The sequence below is a fragment of the Pelobates fuscus genome, chromosome 6 (assembly GCF_036172605.1).
Source record: "Pelobates fuscus isolate aPelFus1 chromosome 6, aPelFus1.pri, whole genome shotgun sequence".
Taxonomy (NCBI): Eukaryota; Metazoa; Chordata; class Amphibia; order Anura; family Pelobatidae; genus Pelobates; species Pelobates fuscus.
The window spans coordinates 224,305,870-224,326,878 of record NC_086322.1 but is presented as its reverse complement, the minus strand read 5'-3'; the positions used below and the strand labels follow the sequence as shown (position 1 = coordinate 224,326,878).

At 42.5% G+C, this 21,009-nt stretch overlaps 1 protein-coding gene across 1 annotated transcript in view; it reads left to right on the top strand.

The window, feature by feature from the left end:
* The first annotated feature begins 2,066 nt into the window (after positions 1 to 2,066).
* KLHL8 (kelch like family member 8) overlaps positions 2,067 to 21,009 on the top strand; it is a 40,350-nt gene continuing 21,407 nt past the window's right edge. The window contains exons 1-2 of the mRNA XM_063425352.1: positions 2,067 to 2,160; positions 10,090 to 10,369. Of these exons, the coding sequence (XP_063281422.1) occupies positions 10,166 to 10,369 (204 nt within the window). The 5' untranslated portion in view covers positions 2,067 to 2,160; positions 10,090 to 10,165. The remainder of the gene's footprint in view (positions 2,161 to 10,089; positions 10,370 to 21,009) is intronic.

The following is a 21,009-nucleotide window of genomic DNA, read 5'->3' as shown; positions in this document are numbered from 1 at the left end:
AGCAGACCTTATAGAATGGATGAATGCTAGTTGGCTTCAAGTGAACCCGGACAAAACAGAGTAACTTTTGGTGAGGGGACCCCATGCAACAAACATATCCCACGATCACCTAACTGGCCTGGAGCTTGGAGGCTCTGAACTTATTAGTTCAAAGGTACGAAACCTCGGAGTTTCATTTAAACAGCAGATTTCCTCTGTAATAAAATCTGCCTAATTTCATCTGAAAAACATAGCCAGGATACAACATTTAATTCCACCGGATGATATGCCAACATTAATCCATGCATTTGTATCCTCTTAGCTAGATTACTGCAATGTACTTTACTTGGGCCTACCAGAAAAATAACTCCATTACCTTCAGACTGTACAAAATGTAGCAGCCAGACTACTGACCAATCAAACTCGCCACACAACACCTGTTCTCCACTCCCTGCATTGGCTTCCAATTAAATGGCGAACATATTTTAAAATTGGCCTGCTTACCTTCAAAGCCTTAAACAATCAAGGCCCACAAAACCTGAAAAAGCTCCTGACACCCTACATTCCATCCCGTTCACTTCGGTCAGCCAGCAAACCCTCCTGTCAGTGCCAAGAATAAAGACAGACGCGGGTTCCAGGGCATTCAGCCACGCTGCCCCTACCTTCTGGAACTCTTTACTGTGCATCAGAGAGGCACCGTCTTTACATACTTTAAAAAAAAAAAGCTAAAGACCCACCTCTTCCATCAGGCATCCAGTCTGCTCAAAAATAAACACAAAGTCTGGACTCTAGTACAGACTACAGGGCGCCACAAGCATTAAGATGTGTGGTGATCTAGTTAACGATGATACTGAACAGTTCAGAATAATGTCATAAAAATACCATATGTGAAAATATAAAATCCAATTTATTAGGACAATATCTAAAAGTGCAACATGCACAAAAGGATCAAGAGCCCCTAGAGGTAGCAGCTATACTTATACAATGCTTGAGTAAAGTGCCAAATGCTAAAGTGCAGGACATACAAAGTGTCAATGATATTTTCTTTAAGCAAAAGAATGCACAAATACTTTAACAGAAAAAAGCATGTAAAACTAGACTGCTATACCAAAATTGTGGGGTTCTTGCAGGTGCTCGGTGCTCAACGCGTTTCGTTGGTAACGATTTCCTCAGGAGCTTCCAGTCTGCTCAGCTGACCTGCAGAAACTCCTAACTTTCATGTCTTTATGATTGTATATTTGTAAAGTGCTTTGAGTCTCACAGGGAGAAAAGCACTATAAAAACCACAAATTATTATTATACTCTGAATGGAGACTGAACTCTTATCATAGAGGTGCATTGATTCAATGAATCTCTATCAGGAGATGCTGATTGGCGCAACATGGCATTTTCCCATGCATGCACAATAGCCCAATTGGCAGGGATCATCACAATTGATGACCTCAGCCACTGGACACAGTGCCAGCCGCAGCGATTACGAAAAGGTAAGTAAAACAATGTTTTACTCCACTCGGGAGTAACGGGAACTGGGACACTAAACAGGCACTCCAGCAATATAGTTTTAGGAATACGTGTTTTTATTTCTAACTCTATAGTATTCCTTTTAATTTGCTTGAATTGCGTAAAGCAACACAAATAATTTTCCCCATATGAAAGTTCTCCAGCAGGAATCTGCATCTGGTCTGCATAGAATGACAACAAACTGACATGCCTAGTTGGGTGGATGTCATTGGCATGGCACTACCCTTTTTTTCCCAGTCTGCCTTCTTGTGATAGACTGCTTTAAGTGCCTAAGCCAAATTTTGTTCTAGCCTGCTTTTACCTCCCAACTTTGGGACTAGGCAATTGGGATGGCATGGAGGGTGGAGGCTCAATGGGCAGGTCCCTCCAGAAAAGTTGCACAGAAAGGGCAGCCTGGCTGTGTATCCCTACAGTCCTTCCTCCCTGTCCTGTCTGTTTTCCTTAAATTTGAGTTCATTTAATAACATCCTGTCATTTATATTTTGGGAATCGCCCAAAACAAAGATGGCCGACCCGTTAAGGGTAGACTGAGTCGAGCATGCTCAGTAGCAACGTGGAACCGGAGCAAGGAGGCGGGACTGGAAGTAGAAGCAGCTGCCTGCGAGAGCAGCAGAGGGGAATCTGTAGACAGAGAGCATCGAGATTCTGATCATCTCCTTGGTGTGTATTCTCATTGTGAATTTTTATTTTGTGTACTCAGCCATCATTATGTGTGTGATTGTGTTTGCTGTTCCAATGTGTCTGTGTGTATGTGTTATAGAATGACAGAGAACACAGGATTCTATGTAGAATGATGTCTGTTCATAGCAGACATTCAGAGCAATGCTCATTATTTCTCACTAGTTTTTTTTTTACTCTTTAAGTAGTTTTTATGGTCAGTGTGCTAGTCAGGCAAGCCCAGAGTTCCAGGATGTGCCCTGTATACACTGTGCTGGGCTATCTAAATGTTTGACACATTTGTGGGTGGAATTACATTTCCATTTATTCACCGTTTGTTGTGTGTTTGATGACAAACGTTGAGCAAAAAAGATATTCACTAATGTATATTACAAATCAAAAAGGACAACAGTGTGTTTGATCACATTCAATTCACAATTGCATTATTGATTTTAAAAATAATAAAATTAAAAAGCAGCAGGTGGCTGGTTTTGTATATTTGTTATAATCTAAAGTAAAGCAATGTATTCTAATGAAAACATTACAACAAATATAAAGTCATTGTGTTTGTTTTATTTGTTAATGTTCCCCAACCAACTCCTGAAAAATATTTAATATAAACTATTGTGGTGAGATACTGAATAGTGTCAGTTTTGGGGATATTATTATTATTATTATTTATATAGCGCCAGCTATAGAAATGCCAATAATCAGTTTGTTATGGGTTTTGATTTATTTTATTTTTTTTGTAGTTTCTTTGTTTTGTTTTTTTTTTTTACCCCTTTTTTAATTCATGTGTATTTAAAAAAACAATCCTCCCAAATCTTCAACTCAAATTGTCTGTATAATGATGTTGTATATTCACGTCAATATAGCTTGTAAGTGCAATTAAAATAACTGTTAATAAAAATATCTTTAGAATGTGAGAAGTTCTGCTGTAGTGGATGTTGCTAATAACTTTATGCTATTTAGTGTATGCTTAAAGGTGCTGTCTCCTACGTTTCACACAAACTTTTGTCAAATCCCGGAATAATTTGTATTTGCCACTTACAGAGTTATTTGCTAAAGTGAAAATTCCAAGTGAATTTAAATTTCAAGCCAAATTTGAGTAGCCAGGTGGAAATCATAGCTAACTTAGATCATTTTTCCAGCTTGACTGTTATGACTTTAAATTTGAAATTCACTTTGGATTTTCACTTTAGACTTCGAATAATCCTGTTAGAGGGAATCATGTCCTACGCACTTAGATCCTCTTCAACATGGAAAATAAAAAGGGTATATAGTAGGTGAGGGGGCAGCAAATAATGGCATGCGAGGCTGCTGGATCCAAACTTGCTGGGGAGACCTGATGATCTCCCTCAGAGCATGCTTGACAAGTGGGACTTATTCAGATATCTGTGTCCTATTGCAGCAGCTGGTGAGGGGCTGCTCTCAATTCACTCATGGTAGTGAATTGGGAGGAAGTGATCTCAGACCACTTCCTCACAGTGATTGAGAAGGAGAAATCGCACAGGAGGCTGAAGCCCACTTTTTAGAAAACATCCTAAATAGAACTGGGTTTTAACCTCTTAAGGACCAAACTTCTACAATAAAAGGGAATCATGACATGACACACATGTCATGTGTCCTTAATTAAACTATGGTAGCCAGCAGACACAGTTTATCTATTTAACAGAAAGAGGCCTGTGGCATTTTATGTCTCAATTTGGAGATGTTTATCTTTGGGGAGTTGCAGTTGCCCTTGGATTTTCACTGAGACTTTAACACTTAGATGAGTCTGATATTGTCTTGAACATTTATAGAAGGTGGAAGAACACTTGGCATCTCTGAAAGCTTGATCCTTCTTTAATTTGCGATTTATTAACACATAACAACTGAGTATCTTAAAGGGCACCGGTAATGCCCAAAACAACTTTTTCTCTTTTAAAATGGCTTAAAATTTAATTTATACATAGTGGTAGCAGTTTTGCAAGCAGATCTATAGATGGGAGGGGAAAAAAACACTACTTAAAAATAGTGTTTTCTTTTACATATCAAGGAATTATTCGGCATAGACTGTATGCCAAAATTTTGATTAATAAAGGAGAGCAAATGAGACCTCCCATAGGCGGTCCTTCTGCTCTCCATGCATAAGGGAGTATAGAAACGATGTGAGTGACATCACTTTGTACAGATGCCAGCATTCTGCCATCATTGAGAAGGTTTGCCCTGCTTGTGGTCGAATCAGTAGGGGAGCAGAGCGTCGGATAAGTGGTGGCAGGTTCCATTTAAAACTCTAGGGCCAATGAGATAATGTGTTCTGGAAAGAAAACTGTTCATTGAAAAGCTACACTGACGCACCACTTACCGTGGTAAAAATGTGTGACTACTTGCAATGGGATGGCCAAAGTACTCCTGCCATCAGAACCACTACAGTGGTTATCTAGGCAGGTGAATTTTAACTGCCATATAAAGACATGAACATGGAAAGGGGTAGTGGAGTTGCCTGACTATAATTTGATAACCCGCCCACCCCCCATCCCAGTCAAATCGTAGTTCAAGCTTTAGCCAGATTGCCATGCTTGTACTTGCTCTCTCACAAGTTGCATTTTGTCAGAGCCTGGAAGAGTAAACTTTTACCCCTCGGTTCTTTTAATACACATTTGTCTGTTCAGACTAGTAGCTGAATATCTATAAGACAGGGAATGGGAAACCTAGCATAAAGTTTAAAAATACATGCAAGGCTTTATTCCATAAACACTGATTTTTAGTGAATTAACAACCAGTTTACAAATTTAGGCTAAAATATCTCAAATTGTATAAATTTCCAGCTAGGCTGAAGTCACAGCTTGACTATTGTAGCCTGTATTTAGCAACTTGGTTTTCAATTCACTTTATTTCAATGTTTAGTGAATAAACCCCCTCGTAACCTACCAAATCTCAGGGCTGCTTACATTGATCTTCATCGCTTTAGCCATTTCTTTGTGTGTGAAATCTTAATTACTGTTATTGCTTAAATGAACACTCCAGGGCTGAAACCTAGGGTGACATAAAACACTAACATTACACAAGTCAACTTGCTATTGCCATGTCTTCACCTCTTGAGGCAAAAAGTAATGTTTTGAGAGCAACACATTGTTCTAAGTCTGTCAGCTATTAAATGCTGGAGATGTACTGTATGTGTCTTCTTCTGATGGGGAGTTTTTCTTGTTTTCTTAATCCACGCAGTGACCATTATATGAAATGTATGTCTTTTGTGGTCTTGGTACAGGGAGGCCCACAATATTGTGAGCAATGATGTTGGCACAATAGTTAGTATAGGATATTTTCTTATCTTAAAGGGAACCTATAGTCCCAAAAATAATTATAGTTCTTTTGGGACTGTAGATTCCCCTATGTTATCACTGATCACCCCTGTTTGCTGTGTAAAATCATGTTAAAATAAATGTACTCATCTGGGACTACGTCAATGCAGCCTCCAGCATACATGCTGAGATCACCCACTATCTCCTCCAATCCATTGTACAGAGCAGGAATGAATTGTAAGTAGGCATGTGCAACCAAACACAGCAGTCCTCCAATTAAATGCTGCAAGCAGTTTCACTTGGTTCTGGAGGATCAAGTGCCTCTAAAGGCTGTGAGGAAGACAGCCACTAGAGGTGTTCAAAATAACAGGATCACTGCACACATACCACTTCAGGTTATTGAAGTGGTCTGGGTGCAGTGTCCCTGTCCCCTTAACCCTGCAATGTTAATTATTGCAGTTTTTGAGAAGGGCTAAGGCTGCCTCTAGTGGCTGTCAATCAGACAACCACGAAAGGCACTTCCTGCTTCCTTTGCCTTCCTTTTGGTCGCCTGACACCTGACATTCTCACACTCTGCATGAGGATATCCAGCGTCACTTAAATTCCAATAGGAAAGCATTGCAGCAATGCTTCCCATGGTGAGGGCCTAATGTGCTCGCAACGCATGCACATTAGCGCCTACCCCGACGTCTGAGGTGGTGGAGCGCCAAGGGACATTAGTGTTGAAGTCGGGTTTATTAACTACTACCGGAGGGGGATGTTTGAGGAAGGTATAGTGCCAGGAATACATCCCCTTTAACCCCTTAAGGACACATGACGTGTGACATGTCATGATTTCCTTTTATTCCAGAAGTTTGGTCCTTAAGGGGTTAAGATGATTTGGTCCTTTTGAAAGAAATATTGTCATGACTGAGGTCTTGCTGTACCTTCAGTTAGTCTGCCAAGTGTAGAAGATGCATTACAAATACAACTTTTATTTAGAACTCAATTCCAAAAAAGATAGAATTCATCTCCTAGAAAGTTTATTTGCAACCCTGGTGTGCAAACATCATGTGCTATTATATGCTGGCTCTTGCTTTGATGGTAAAGCTACAATTAAAACAAGATTTTAAATAGAAATTCGGTTTAAAAACGAGTTGCCCATTGTAAAAAAAGACTTTCAAAGCTAGTTAATTCCTATGACCTCTCTAGCCTCTTATTAACCTATTATAAAATTGCTTTTCTGTTTGCAAGTAAACAAATTGTAGTACATACATTTTTATTTGCTTATCTATATATCAATTTGATCCTCTCTGTCTCCATGTCTGTTTGTTTTCCAGAGGGAAAAAATGTTGAGATTTCTTGTAACAAGTATGTTACATGTTTCAAACAAAACAGTGCCAATCATTATGGTTTAATTATAGTGTCAACAATGCAGATCTTTTCAAGAATTTTAAACTTGTGTGTGTGTGGTTTGTCTTCTGGAAGTTTGTTTCCAGAGTTGCATTCTGAAAAGGCAGTATGGTGCTCGTAATTTATTTATTTTTTCTCTCCCTAAGAGGCTGTCATACAACCTTTAAAGGAATGTCCACGTTACAGGATTACTCCAAGAAAAAAAAAAGTTTTTATTAAGAAATAAGGATAAGTTTATCTGTGATCCTAGGTCCAGGCCAAGTTCTTCCTGCAGCCCGATCCTCATCTGGTGACATCACTCACCTCACTGCAGGGAGAGGGATATCAGGAAGATTTTGGGCAGCACAGATGAGTGTCTATACAGCCCTTGGTCATCTGTCACAAGCGTTTTGTGTGCTGATGACAGATGCCAAACTTGCACAGAATTCATATTGGCGAGCCTTGCACAGAATTCATATTGGCGAGTACCATGACCACCTCAGTGATTTGAATTGTTATGGTGCTTGTAGTCTGTATGTGCAGAGTTTAAAAATGAAACTTGCACATACAGCATTAATGCACATTGCTGCCCGAAGAGTTGTTTCACTTCTGGCAGTGTCATTAGCCAGCATTAGTGTCATTAGCCAGCCCAGAAAGACTTTCTGGGCTGGCTAATGACACTGCCAGGTGTGAAACAGTTGGATCTGATTGATGGAATGCGGTGATTGCTGTGCATATGCGTTAGGATTAGGATGTTCACACTAAATTACAGGTAAGTTTAATGGCAATGTTTTATTATCATCATCAAAAGGAGGTGGACCATAATCCACAGCATAAGAGCAGACTAAAGCTAATTCAAGCTAATAATATTTAATTTTCACCTTTGGGACATTTTTAGGTGACACATTAATCAATTTCTTCAACAGGTTTATTCACCAAAGTGAGAGTTGCCAGGATTTCAAATGTAAGGCCAAAATAGCCAAACTGCAACAACAAAAAATACTGTGCCTTAAAGACATTACTGTGAGTATTATTGCTGTGGAGCTCAGATAAACACATTTAGACACACTTACAATATGGAGTTCCTCGAAAAGCGGGACAACCGGATAGACAAGAGGGGCAAAATTATTTGAAACAAAAATAAGGATTGTCCCACGTAAATAGGGACACTTGGGAAGTATACCACTGGGCCACTAACATACATTAGCTGTGGGCTGCAGCCTCCCACTATTCTGTGGATTAAAATAGCTGAAGGTGCATTGTAAGTCACTTAGTAAAGTACTGCAGAGTTTAGGCAACATTCAGGATTTGTGTAGGGGCTTGCTAGTGCAACATTGCATGGCTGGTGTCTACAAAACTCAAAGTCCAGATCTGGACTTGACCACTAGGTCTTTGTAGGCTGTTGTATCTAGGGCACACAGTCTGATGAATAAATATAAAAATGTTTTTTTCCTCTTCCAAAGCTGGCTCTGCTAGGACTGAATTGTATTGTGATTCTATACTGTTTGTTATGCAAATATGTATTCCTAACGCAAATATGTACCCTCTGGTTCCCCACGCCTTCCTCGTGGCGCACCCCTACCCCCTGCTTGCACACAAAGGGTTATATAACCCTTTATTCAATTATCCAATTCCTTGGGTCATGCTCTGCCTCCTCTGACGTTATCTGACGGGACCTAACGCGCATGCACAGCAAGTGCCACGAGAGCATTAGGCCTACCCCATAGGGATTACCTCCTATGGGAATTTCACTGATGTTGGATGTTCTCTGGGACACTGCACCAGACCACTTCAATGTGCTGAAGTCGTCTGGGTGCTTATAGTGTCCCTTTAAACCCTTAGTATACATTTTTAAAATAATAAAGTGCATTGCATGGCAAGAAAGGTTATTAGAAGTTATAGATGATTTTCAATGGTTTAATCAACGGAGAAAAGCAACTGAGCCCCTTTAAGGAAGCAAATTTAAAGTTTGTTATATAAAAGTAACAAGAGTGAGATGTAAAATGAGCTTCTTATTGAAAAGAAAAATGGATTAATACCAAGGCAGTATCCTGTGGCAAAACCAATTATGATGAGGCTAGTGTCAAGATTGATTTGCTCTTTCAGGAAACTAATTTTCGTCCAGGTTTCACTCAATGCGCAAATTTTACATAAGCTATATCTCTGGGGGGAAAATGCATTCGACTTACCGACAAAATTGTATTTGATGCATCATGATTAAGCATACTTATAAATAGCAACGTTTTCAGGCCTCGTCCTTGAAACAGATATTACTAAGAAATAAAGTTGTCTTAAAAGTGGTGGCATCTAATTTCCCTATCTTTATAGGAAAATTCTAAAGCACTTAAAGAAGGTGGTCAGGGGCTTAACTTGACACTGCATACACGCATTCCTATTCCCTATGGCACAGTTAATGTTTGTGGTCTTGGTTAGCATTTACTATATTGTCTTAAATTAATAACTTCCATACCGTTTAATGATTGACACTTCGGCAAATAAAAATTGTAAAGTAGGTGCCTTTCACCTCTCTAACATGGCCCAATTCTCTTCCAGCGTAGTTTACTTCAACCAGAATTAGTCACTCCTGTTTGTGGTGGAATCTCTTTACATTTGTGTGCATATGAAGTGTCTCTATCCTGGACTTCAATGGTGGAATCATCTATATACCATTCAGATTGAAATTGACTTTGGTGGCTGTACAGCTTGTATAAAGCTGGGTTCCATGCATATTAAAGACTGTACACGACTATCATTTCAAATCAAGAGTTATTATGACTGCTGTAATAGAATTTTTTATTTTATTTTTTTTTGGTTTGGCTCCAGGGCACATACCCAGATTATTCTCTAAATTGAGAATTGTCGGAAATTCAAAGAGCGCTTAAAATTTTAGACCAAAATATAACGTAAATATTGAATGAACGTTGAATTCCATGGAATTCTCACTTTAGTAAATAACCTTCAAAATTTGGAATGCTTATTTTGCATGCTACATTAAAAAAATGGCTTGGAGCATCCCTTCAATAAAGAAGCTCCTGCTAGAAAGTCAGTGGTGAGCAGTAGCTAGTTTTTGGAAAGAACATGTCACCATAGAACTGGTTTTGAGTAATCAGACCATGGCTTTTTGTATCTACTTCCATGATTTCTGTATGTGGACTGACCACGGAACATCATCTGTTTAATGTCATTGATTCAAAAAATGTGCTAGAAATGTTAACACCTATATGAAGTAAAAGGTCTCTGATACAGTGTCACTCTTTGCTTCCTTTTTATAATGAAGATGAAGACTGCTCATATTGGCTTTTTCTCTGTAATATGAAGACCCTGTTCTCTTCTTGGGCTTGTTCACGTTGCTAATGGCATCGGAATCCATGCTCCCTGCTCAAGCCAAGACTCAACAAACAAAGGGACGGAGGCAAATCCATCATGACAAGCCGGTGACCGCTGACAATGAGGGAGATGTATCTTTTGTCTTTGAAGCGGATGAGGCATGGAAAGATTTTCACAGTTCACTTCTTCATTTTTATGAAGTGGGAGAGCTCTGTGATGTCACCCTTAAGGTAAACATTTATTTTTCATTTTAAATTCCAGCTGTCATTTACAGAGTTGCAAAATTTTAAGTGTTGTACAATTTATCACTATTTGCCGTCTGTCTTTGCTGCCCAATGGTTCATAGGGTACCGCAAATGCTTCTGTTTTTACCAAACCCAAACAAATTCATAATAAACATGGAATAACCCAAAGACTTTATGCACTAGAACTACAGGTGGTCCTCACTTTGAGACCTACCTGCTTTTTGACTGCTCGAACTTGCGACCAGCTCTCTAGCGTGGGGATTGAATGAATTCCGCACATTAGAAAGCTATCTATGTTCGGGGAATTTTCCCCGCACATAGATACGCGGGATTCCAAGCGCTAATGAACTGGTCTAAGTTCAGGATAGTCCTAAGAACAGAAGTGGACGGTGAATGAGAACTGGCTGTACTACAGTGCACTATACTGGTTATGGTGCTTAGAAAATTGCCTTTTAAATAATGTCAGAAGGAAAATTGGTCTGACCTGAGGAACGCTGGTTAATGTTGACAGAAGAGTATACATCTGTATTTATTAATGTATAACTGCTATATTTGGGCAAAAAAAACTAAAGGTTGTGTGATGTTGGGTTTCCACATTTACTGCCCCTTATTTAAGAATGGAAAAAACCTATGTACAAGTTAGGAAGACCTTTTCTCTAAGCACATGCTTTTCTTTTATATGAAGTAAAATATAATTTTATACAACTTTCTATTAGGCAGTTACTATCTACAATTGCTATTTATTATACTTCTTACATGAGATTATGAGTGCTTATTTATAGCTTATACTGCATGCCATCCCTTTTTTTTTTTTCATTCTTTGTTTTGTACATATGCAGTATAGATCCCCTGTAATAGGATTTGTAGCCACCCATGCCCAGATAGAGCTGATATATTTATCTATCCCCCCTGCCCCCATGCCAATGTGAGTGAACATGTGGTATTTGACTAACATTGTCGTCATGCTTAGTATTTCTTTTAAATATTTTTCTTTTAGATGTAATTGCACCATGTTCATTTTGTATTTTATTATTAACCACAATAAAGTTTTGTTGTTAAATGCCTTATTATTTACAGAAAAAAAAGTAGAATTAATGGTAGAATATACTATGTTTGTTTTATTTTGATTTGCTAGTAAATGCTATTTGTATTACTTTAGTTTCTTTAATGCAAAGGTAAAAGCCAGAAAAATAAAATTTTTGTTTGGCTCTTGACTTTATAATGGTTTCTAGGTAAATTTGCAAACCCCCAATTTATCCTATGCTATATTATTATTACCTTGGAAAAAACTCTGGTATTAGGATGTTAAAATCCCCCCCCCCCAAAAAAAAAAGCTTACATTTTTAAGTAACTGCATCAATAATATGTCTCCTGAAAAGATCGGCGATTTTGTTTATGGCTTTGATGTAGTCCAGATTTCAGTTGTCTGTCTGAGTGGGATAGCAATTCAGATTGCTGGCTCAGAAAAGAATGTGAAGTCTTCAAATATTGCATTGTAAGTGTCTGCCCACCTTGTTACACTCTCGGAAAATGGAATTAACGCATCGAAAGGACAGAGAGACAAAGGCATTAGAGCTTTTAGCCTTCCTTCAAGGGAATGAAACAGACAGGCTAGGTAAGTATGCCTTGTGCTGCCTATAGCCACACTTCCTAATGAGTTTTACTATTGGGGTAGTCTCCTGACTTTGTGTGTGTGTGTGTGTGTGTGTGTGTGTGTGTGTGTGTTTTTTTTTGTGGTTTTTTTTTTTTTTTTTTAAAGGACAGGCTTTGTAGTAAAATTAATTCTTGTAAAGAAATTTTACTTGTTTGTGTTATTCATACCGTTATGATCCCAGAATGCATACATACAGTGGGTGAGATTTATCAGATTTAGAAGTGTTCTGTTCTAAACCTTGGTCTAAAGTTCTAAAAGTGGGACAACCACCATGGAACCAGCAAACCCATTCTATTGCTTACTCCTCCCACTCCCCACCCCCCCCTTTTTTTTTCCCCTTCTCTGTACGTGCAGGAGTTCAGCAGATAAAATGTCCTTTCGTCTATTCATGTGTTGGCATTTTGACTGTTAAAAAGTGTGATTGGATTTCTTACCCTGAAGCAGATCATGTTGAGGATATATCAGAATTCGGTTCTTTTTTTATTTTTGTAATATCATTTAATCTTCTTTCCATAAGCGGATGTAAACATGTCCTGAATACAGTGGCTGCTCGTACACTGATCAACACACCATGTACTAAGTGCTAATGTGTGGGCAGGTGCAGACTTCACTTAATATCTCTTGAGCTGTAAAATTCATTGTTGCTTCACTATATAAGTAGATATAAATAAATAATGCTGTGGTTCTTGGAGTAGTCCTCAGGGACTGTTAATAGTCCAGCTTTCATTTTATGTCAAAGATGCTATTCATTGGGGGGCATTTAAGGCAAAGTTTGCAGGGATGGTGGGGGACAATATAACCAATACAGTGATTCCTAAAAGTTAAAAATGAGGTTTAGATAAAGAAAGGAAAGCACTTGTAAGATTGTAAGATGCCGAATAAATCAACAGGGACTTCAATGTCAACACCTCTGCACATTCAACGGTCTGTAATTATATTTTTATTTCATTAGTCTAGTACGATGTCAGTACAGCCACTATGAGAGTGCTCAGGCAAATAGATAAATAATAAATTACTACTCCACTGCCTAAATAAAAACAATCACTATTAAGTAATTCTATCCCCATTTTAAACATGCATGCATTTAGACATTTTTTTCCATCTTGGGGAAAACTCTTGTCTACTGCCTCTGCAATCCCTCCCCTTTTACCCAGCCCAGGCTTTCTGTGGCTGTCCAATCAGACTTCCCAATGACTTCAATGAGAAGTCTTTGCAAGGCAGGTGCTCTGGGCAATTGTTGCCTCTCGAGTTTTAGCTCCACTGAGCTAACCAAACCAGGAAGTAAAAGGACCAATTGTCTGACAGCAGCAGGGGGTGTAACCAGGCTTATATATAAAATTCCCATTTTATATTGAAATCTGCACTTTTTGTAAAATAGAAAAAAGGGACGACCTTTTCCAACATGCACTTCAGGAAGCTATAAAGTGCTTTAGGTATTTGTGGTGTTCCTTCATAAGTTTCAGGTGTTGTTGAGTCTGGTGCCAGGAGTCTTCATGATGGTTTTCTTCAGGGAATCATTTGATCCAGGACAAAGTCCGCTATGTGTGGACATGGGATTCCTGTTAAAGGGAATCTCCAGTGCCAGGAAAACAATCCGTTTTCCTGGCACTGGAGGGTCCCTCTCCCTCCCACCCCCCAATACCCGGTTACTGAAGGGGTGAAAACCCCTTCAGTCACTTACCTGAGGCAGCGACATGTCCCACGTCGCTGCCTGCTCCTCCCCCGCCGCTCCACCTTCTTCCTCCGTCGGCAGGTGGGCGAGACTGATCCCGCCCACCGGCCGAGGAGTCCCAATTCGCATGCGCGGCAATGCTGTGCATGCGCATTGGCGCACCCCATAGGAAAGCATTGAAAATGAATTTCAATGCTTTCCTATGGGGAATAGAGCGACGCTGGAGGTCCTCACACAGCGTGAGGACGTCCAGCGACGCTCTAGCACAGATAATCTGTGCTATGATGCAGGAAGTGACCTCTAGTGGCTGTCTAGTAGACAGCCACTAGGGGAGGACTTAACCCTGCAAGGTAATTATTGCAGTTTATAAAAAAAAAGGGTTAAGGGTAGTGGGAGTTGGTACCCAGACCACTCCAATGAGCAGACGTGGTCTGGGTGCCTGGAGTGTCCCTTTAACTACAGCTTTAGAGTGTGTGGATGAGAGATGTATGTTGAGCTACTTATATTGTTGGACCAGAGGCATATCTAGGGTCTCCAGCGCCCTTTACAATGAACCATATCCGCGCCCCTCCCCCCCCTTATCATGAAAAAACAAAAACCTACTTTTTTTTGATCAACGTTTTCCACCATGTAAAGGGAAGCTAAAGAAATAAATCTAGCATTATATTTTGTTTCCTCATCCTCCATGTCCCATAAAAAGTGAATAAAGAGGAATTGAAAGTTCCTGAGTCCTGCCAGTCACCCAAAGCCCCTTCTCTCTATATGAAACCGCTACAAGGAGAACTCCATCTAGTGCACATGAAATTGCAAATCTTCTTATACAATGCTTTCCCAATAGTGCCAATGATAGGGTTTGCTCTAATGCTGCATTTCCCAAACCAGTCCTCCAGATCTATCAACAGTCCAGGTTTTGTTCGTATCTCCATTGGAATAAAACTGGGAAATACATAAATCCTGGACTGTTGGTAGGCCACGAGGACTGGTTTGGGAACCACTGCTCTAATGAATCTGTTATCAGCTTTAAATCATAAATATATATTTACACTTTGGTGATGGGCGAGTGGAATGCTTGTCATCGTATTGCTGGCCTAACACAGGCACATCACACCATATTAGTGCCAAGACCAGGGGGCTGGCTGCACTCACCTAAACATGCATAAATAGGGCGCTGCTCGGAGCCAATTTACACAATAAAAAAGAGAAAATCCTTTGATGCTGACAGATTTTTTTTATTTTTTTTAAACACCTAATCTAGGAAAAACATAATGCTTAGATTAGGTGTTTAAAAAAAATAAAAAATAAAAAACAACTAAAACTAAACCCATGATTTTTTCCTAGATGCACACTTACACACACTGAAAAATATAGACACACACACAGACACGCAGGTGGGCTAACGGGTGTTCTATCAGTAGGGGGCCAATGGGCCCCCAGGAGTAACTGGGCCCAGGGCAGCTTCCCCGTTTGCCCCATGTTATAGACTGCCCTGCTCCCTCCCCCTCATGTCCCCCACCCATCCGTCTCTCTCCCCCTCATGTACCCCACCCACCCGTGTCTCTCTCCCCCTCATGTACCCCACCCACCCGTGTCTCTCTCCCGCCTCATGTCACCCACCCATCTTTCTCTCCCGCCTCATGTCACCCACCCATCTTTCTCTCCCGCCTCATGTCACCCACCCATCTTTCTCTCCCGCCTCATGTCACCCACCCATCCGTGTCACTCTTCCCCATGTCCCCCACCCATCCGTGTCTCTCCCCCATGCCCCCCTCCCACGTCTCTCTCCCCCATGCCCCCCTCCCACGTCTCTCTCCCCCATGCCCCCCTCCCATGTCTCTCTCCCCCATGCCCCCTTCCCATGTCTCTCTCCCCCATGCCCCCTTCCCATGTCTCTCTCCCCCATGCCCCCTTCCCATGTCTCTCTCCCCCATGCCCCTTCCCATGTCTCTCTCCCCCATGCCCCCGTCCCATGTCTCTCTCCCCCATGCCCCCGTCCCATGTCTCTCTCCCCCATGCCCCCGTCCCATGTCTCTCTCCCCCATGCCCCCTTCCCATGTCTCTCTCCCCCATGCCCCCTTCCCATGTCTCTCTCCCCCATGCCCCCTTCCCATGTCTCTCTCTCTCCCTCATGCCCCCTTCCCATGTCTCTCTCTCTCCCTCATGCCCCCCTCCCATGTCTCGCTCTCTCCCTCATGCCCCCCTCCCATGTCTCGCTCTCTCCCTCATGCCCCCCTCCCATGTCTCGCTCTCTCCCTCATGCCCCCCTCCCATGTCTCGCTCTCTCCCTCATGCCCCCCTCCCATGTCTCGCTCTCTCCCTCATGCCCCCCTCCCATGTCTCGCTCTCTCCCTCATGCCCCCCTCCCATGTCTCTCTCCCTCATGCCCCCCTCCCATGTCTCTCTCCCTCATGCCCCCCTCCCATGTCTCTCTCCCTCATGCCCCCTTCCCATGTCTCGCTCTCTCCCTCATGCCCCCCTCCCATGTCTCGCTCTCTCCCTCATGCCCCCCTCCCATGTCTCGCTCTCTCCCTCATGCCCCCCTCCCATGTCTCGCTCTCTCCCTCATGCCCCCCTCCCATGTCTCGCTCTCTCCCTCATGCCCCCCTCCCATGTCTCGCTCTCTCCCTCATGCCCCCCTCCCATGTCTCGCTCTCTCCCTCATGCCCCCCTCCCATGTCTCGCTCTCTCTCTCTCTCTCTCCCATGGATCTCTACCATGTCTCTCTCTCTCTCTCTCTCTCTCTCCCATGGATCTCTACCATGTCTCTCTCTCTCTCTCTCTCTCTCTCCCATGGATCTCTACCATGTCTCTCTCTCTCTCTCTCTCTCTCTCCCATGGATCTCTACCATGTCTCTCTCTCTCCCATGGATCTCTACCATGTCTCTCTCTCTCTCTCTCTCCCATGGATCCCTACCATGTCTCTCTCTCTCCCATGGCCCCCTACCATGTCTCTCTCTCTCTCTCTCCCATGGCCCCCTACCATGTCTCTCTCTCTCTCTCTCTCTCTCTCTCTCTCCCATGGCCCCCTACCATGTCTCTCTCTCTCTCTCTCTCTCCCATGGCCCCCTACCATGTCTCTCTCTCTCTCTCTCTCCCATGGCCCCCTACCATGTCTCTCTCTCGCTCCCCCCATGGCCCCCTACCATGTCTCTCTCTCTCTCCCCCCCCCATGGCCCCCTACCATGTCTCTCTCTCTCTCTCTCTCTCTCTCTCCCCCCCATGGCCCCCTACCATGTCTCTCTCTCTCTCTCTCTCTCTCTCTCTCTCTCTCTCTCCCCCCCCCATGGCCCCCTACCATGTCTCTCTCTCTCTCTCTCTCTCTCTCTCTCTCCTCATGCCCCCCTCCCATGTCTCTCTGTCCCCACCATGTCCTCCTCCCATGTCTCTCTGCCCCCTCCATGTCTCTGTCCCCCTCATATGTCCCCATGCCTCCCTCCCATGTCTGTCCCCCATGTCCCCATCCACTGTATTTCTGTCCCCCATGTCCCCATCCACTGTATTTCTGTTCCCCTCTCCTTTATTCTGTCCCACATACACCCCTACCCTGTCTTTCTGACCCCCATCCCATGTCCCTCTCTGATGGCCATTTTACCTCTTAGAGCAGGGAAGGTAGGTGCCCTCTCGCTGGCGGCGCGCTGTCACACTGAGCGCCGGGTAGTCACGTGACACCTGGCGCTCCTACACAGAACCGAAGGAGGGGGAGGAGCTCCCTGGGGTGCCGGGGGCGCAAAAATCACCTGTCATACTGACACTTGATTTTTGCACCCCCCCCTCGGCCTGCGCCCCTGGCAGGCGCCAGTTTCGCCAACCCCACGGTAGGACATCTACTTAAGTTGATTTAAAGGTGTCCTCTAGATCAGTGTTTTTCCAATGTATTACGTTAAATGAGGAGTTAGCTAGCAAACAAACAGTAAATTAAATAAAGAGTTTCCACGGTATGTACGTGGGCTAAGAATATAAGTAACTTGGCAAGTCAGTCCACACACGCCTAGCCGATGCCCAGTCTGGAGGCCTTGGCTGTAGGTCCGGGATGGACGTCTGTGATTTTTCCCTAGCCGAACTTCGGCACCCCGTGCCTATGCGTGTTCTTCTCATCGCTGTCTGGCTTAGACACCTCTCCAGCCTTGGGACTTTCCAGGAGCCTGTACTTTTTTTTTTCTTTTTCTTCAGACTCTGTGCCTTTTTGGAGCAGAGTCCTTCCCCGATGGGGGTATGTGTAGGGTCTCATTCCACCGCTTCCGCATATGTCTTTCCCTCCTCCGCAGGTGTGGGTGGAAAGTTGGGGTCGAACCCAGTGCGGCTCTGATACCGGGTGGGCCAGTAGTCCTAACTGGTGCGGTTGTTGCTTTGCTCAGTTGGGACCTTTCCAGCAGCACCCCAGTGTGTTGCCCATTGCGGGAGTCAGTCGCTCTTTGTGGACCGCGGTATCGTCGGCCATCTTTGCTCGGCCTCATGGCTCCCGCCTGTCTGAGTTGCGCCCTCGAGCGTTACTGAGGTATATGCTTGCTATGTGTGGGCAGACCGTGATGACCCCCACTGGCCCTGAGGAGGGAGACGAGGGTCCTTGTTCAGATATGCAGTTTGTCGCGGCGGCGGGAAAGCAGACTTCCCTCCCCCGCCTGCCATGCGGGTAGGCCTCTGACACTTGTTGAGTGAATAATGCTCATAATGTCGCTTGGGTGGTGTCATTGTGTTCCTGTCAGTGTCACCTCACGTTTGGCGGTGAGAATCTGCTTTGTTTGTTGATTGCTTAGGGAGTTTCTGAAGCTGGCGTCCTCTCAGCTTAGCAGTCAGGCCCCGCCCCGTTCTTGCTGCGTTTCTAATTATTGATTTAAATTCCAAATAAAACATGAAGCTAATAGGTAAATTAATCCTATATTTGAGAGAAAGCAAATATGACATAATGTGAATATTGTGCATTTAAGGAGGGATGTATGAACTATTAATCTGAAGTATAAAAGCCACAAAATGAAAATATAGTATGCACATAATAATTACACACAAAGGACACAAACATTTACACTTTTTATTTTGTAGGACAGGATGGGGGGGGGGGGTAATGTAACAGGGTGAGTGTGGTAGGGTTGTGGTGATTGTGATATTATTAATGAGTGTGGCAGGTTTGGTGGTGGGAGTATGACATGGTCAGCGGAGCAAAGTGTGACCGGATTAGGGGGGTTATGTGACTGGGTGAGTATGGCATGGTTGGGGTGATGATTGTGACAGGATTTAGGTAGGTGAGTGGGTTAATGTAAGTTTGGTAGATTGAAGGGGATGAAAGTGTGTGTGGGATGGGTGACAATGTGTGGGGAAGCTGTTTCTGTGTTCCACCCCCTCACCCCAACACTTATGCATTTGCCTTCCTCTTGGGCAGGTAGGCGGACTGTAATCAATTTCCTGGTGGTCTGGTGTGCAGCTCTGCTGTGTGCAGAGTTGCAGACCATAAGGTAGTTGTCTCACGAATTCCGGCAATTGACGTGTCAGAGCATTTCCATGGTATCCCGTGGCAACTCTCTGATTATTGGCCCTAGCTCTCTGACAACTAGTTCACAGTCTGCAGCTTTGCACCCGGTAGAGCTTCAGACTGTAGGCTTTGATGGGCTCTCTTAATCGGTTCTTTGCTTTCAAAACGCTTCCTGTTTTTATACCTGAAGGCTGCCGTGTGATAGGTCGTCGTATCCGTTTATCGTCCAATCACAGAGGCGATGTGGGGAGGTGTGTTGCCGCACAGCTGTAATTAATCCTCCTAATTTACGTATGCGGAAGTGACGTATTGGAGTGTTTTTAACATCACTCCCGCGTCAATCAGATCTCCATTTTTGATGCGAGCAGTGCTTACTCATTTCGTCAGGGGAAAAGCCGTAGCATAACTGCCAGTGTCCATGTTACATACCGGCAACTTGTCTGGCAATGAGTCTTAATCTCGATAATAAAAGTTCATTACATAAAAAATAAATAACAAAGGAGAGTCATCAGTAGAAATATATTTATCATTAGATAGTTACTCGTGACCCTACTTGTTTAGTGTAATAATAGTTTAAAATGTCGTTATAAAGGCAGTCTAATATCATAATAAATATAATAATAATGCCCATAGCTCATTTGAATAGTGTCCATTTGATTTTATATCTATGTTGTGGTTTAAATTCAGCAGACAGCAATGTTTTCTCTCAGGTATGAAGACAAGGAATGGACACAGCAGAAATACGAGCTCGGAGGGCAGTACTCCGTCACACAAGTGTATGACAAAATACTGCTCCTAAATTTAATGGGGAAAACACAGATCTTATAACAGAATTCTGTACACATCCAAAAGGGGTTGTCTTTACATAATACAGTCATGTCCTGTCAATTGCATATTCAAAGAACTTAAAGCACATTTGGTATTAGCTGGTCAAAAGGTGTTACTTGATTACACATCACTTCCCAATAGTCATAAAGACAATGTGTTAACAGGATATCCAGTGCAGGAGGGGAAACAAGAAGAAGATACAAATCAGGATCAAAGGCCAGCTGTTATAATAGAGCATCCTGACATTACTTAATCAATTGTGTCATTAATCCATTTCAATCTAATACAAGAAAGTCATGAGTATAATTTATAACATTTCCAACACCTTAAAAATAAATGTATAAACATATATTAAATATTAACCATTTATACTAATAATATTTTTTTAAAAAAATATATATAACATATCAGCTTCAGAAAGTGGCAGAGTTCCAAATCATTATTTAAACCGTGTGGTTTTAAGGTATTTAGATTGAAGATCCAATTCATCTCGGATTGTCCCATCTTCCTAATTACATCCTCGCCTCTCCAATTAATTTAAACTTTTTGAATTCCTAAAAATTACAGTTTAGTGTGGTCACTGTTTTTAAATGAAGGGATACGCTATGTTTAATGAAGCCATTCGTCACATTCGTAATGTGTTCTTGTATCCTCACTTGAAGTGAGCGAGTAGTGCGGTCCTATATATACTCAACCACATGGACAAGTTATCATGTGATCACTTTTTTTAGAATGGCAGGTAATGTTATTAATTTTGAAAGTTTCTCTTGTGTTATGTGGTTGTGCAAACTCTTTGATTAAAGGGACACTGTAGTCACTTGAACAACTTCAGCTTAATGAGGTTGTTCAGGTGAGAACTATAGCTCCCTGCAGCCTCTCTCATGTAAACACTGTATTTTCTGTATTTTCTTTACATTCAAAGCTAGGGACACCTCGTTGCAGTCACTCAGACTGCCACCAGAGGGACTTCCGAGTTGATTGAGGCATAAAACGCCTCAATCCACTCAGAT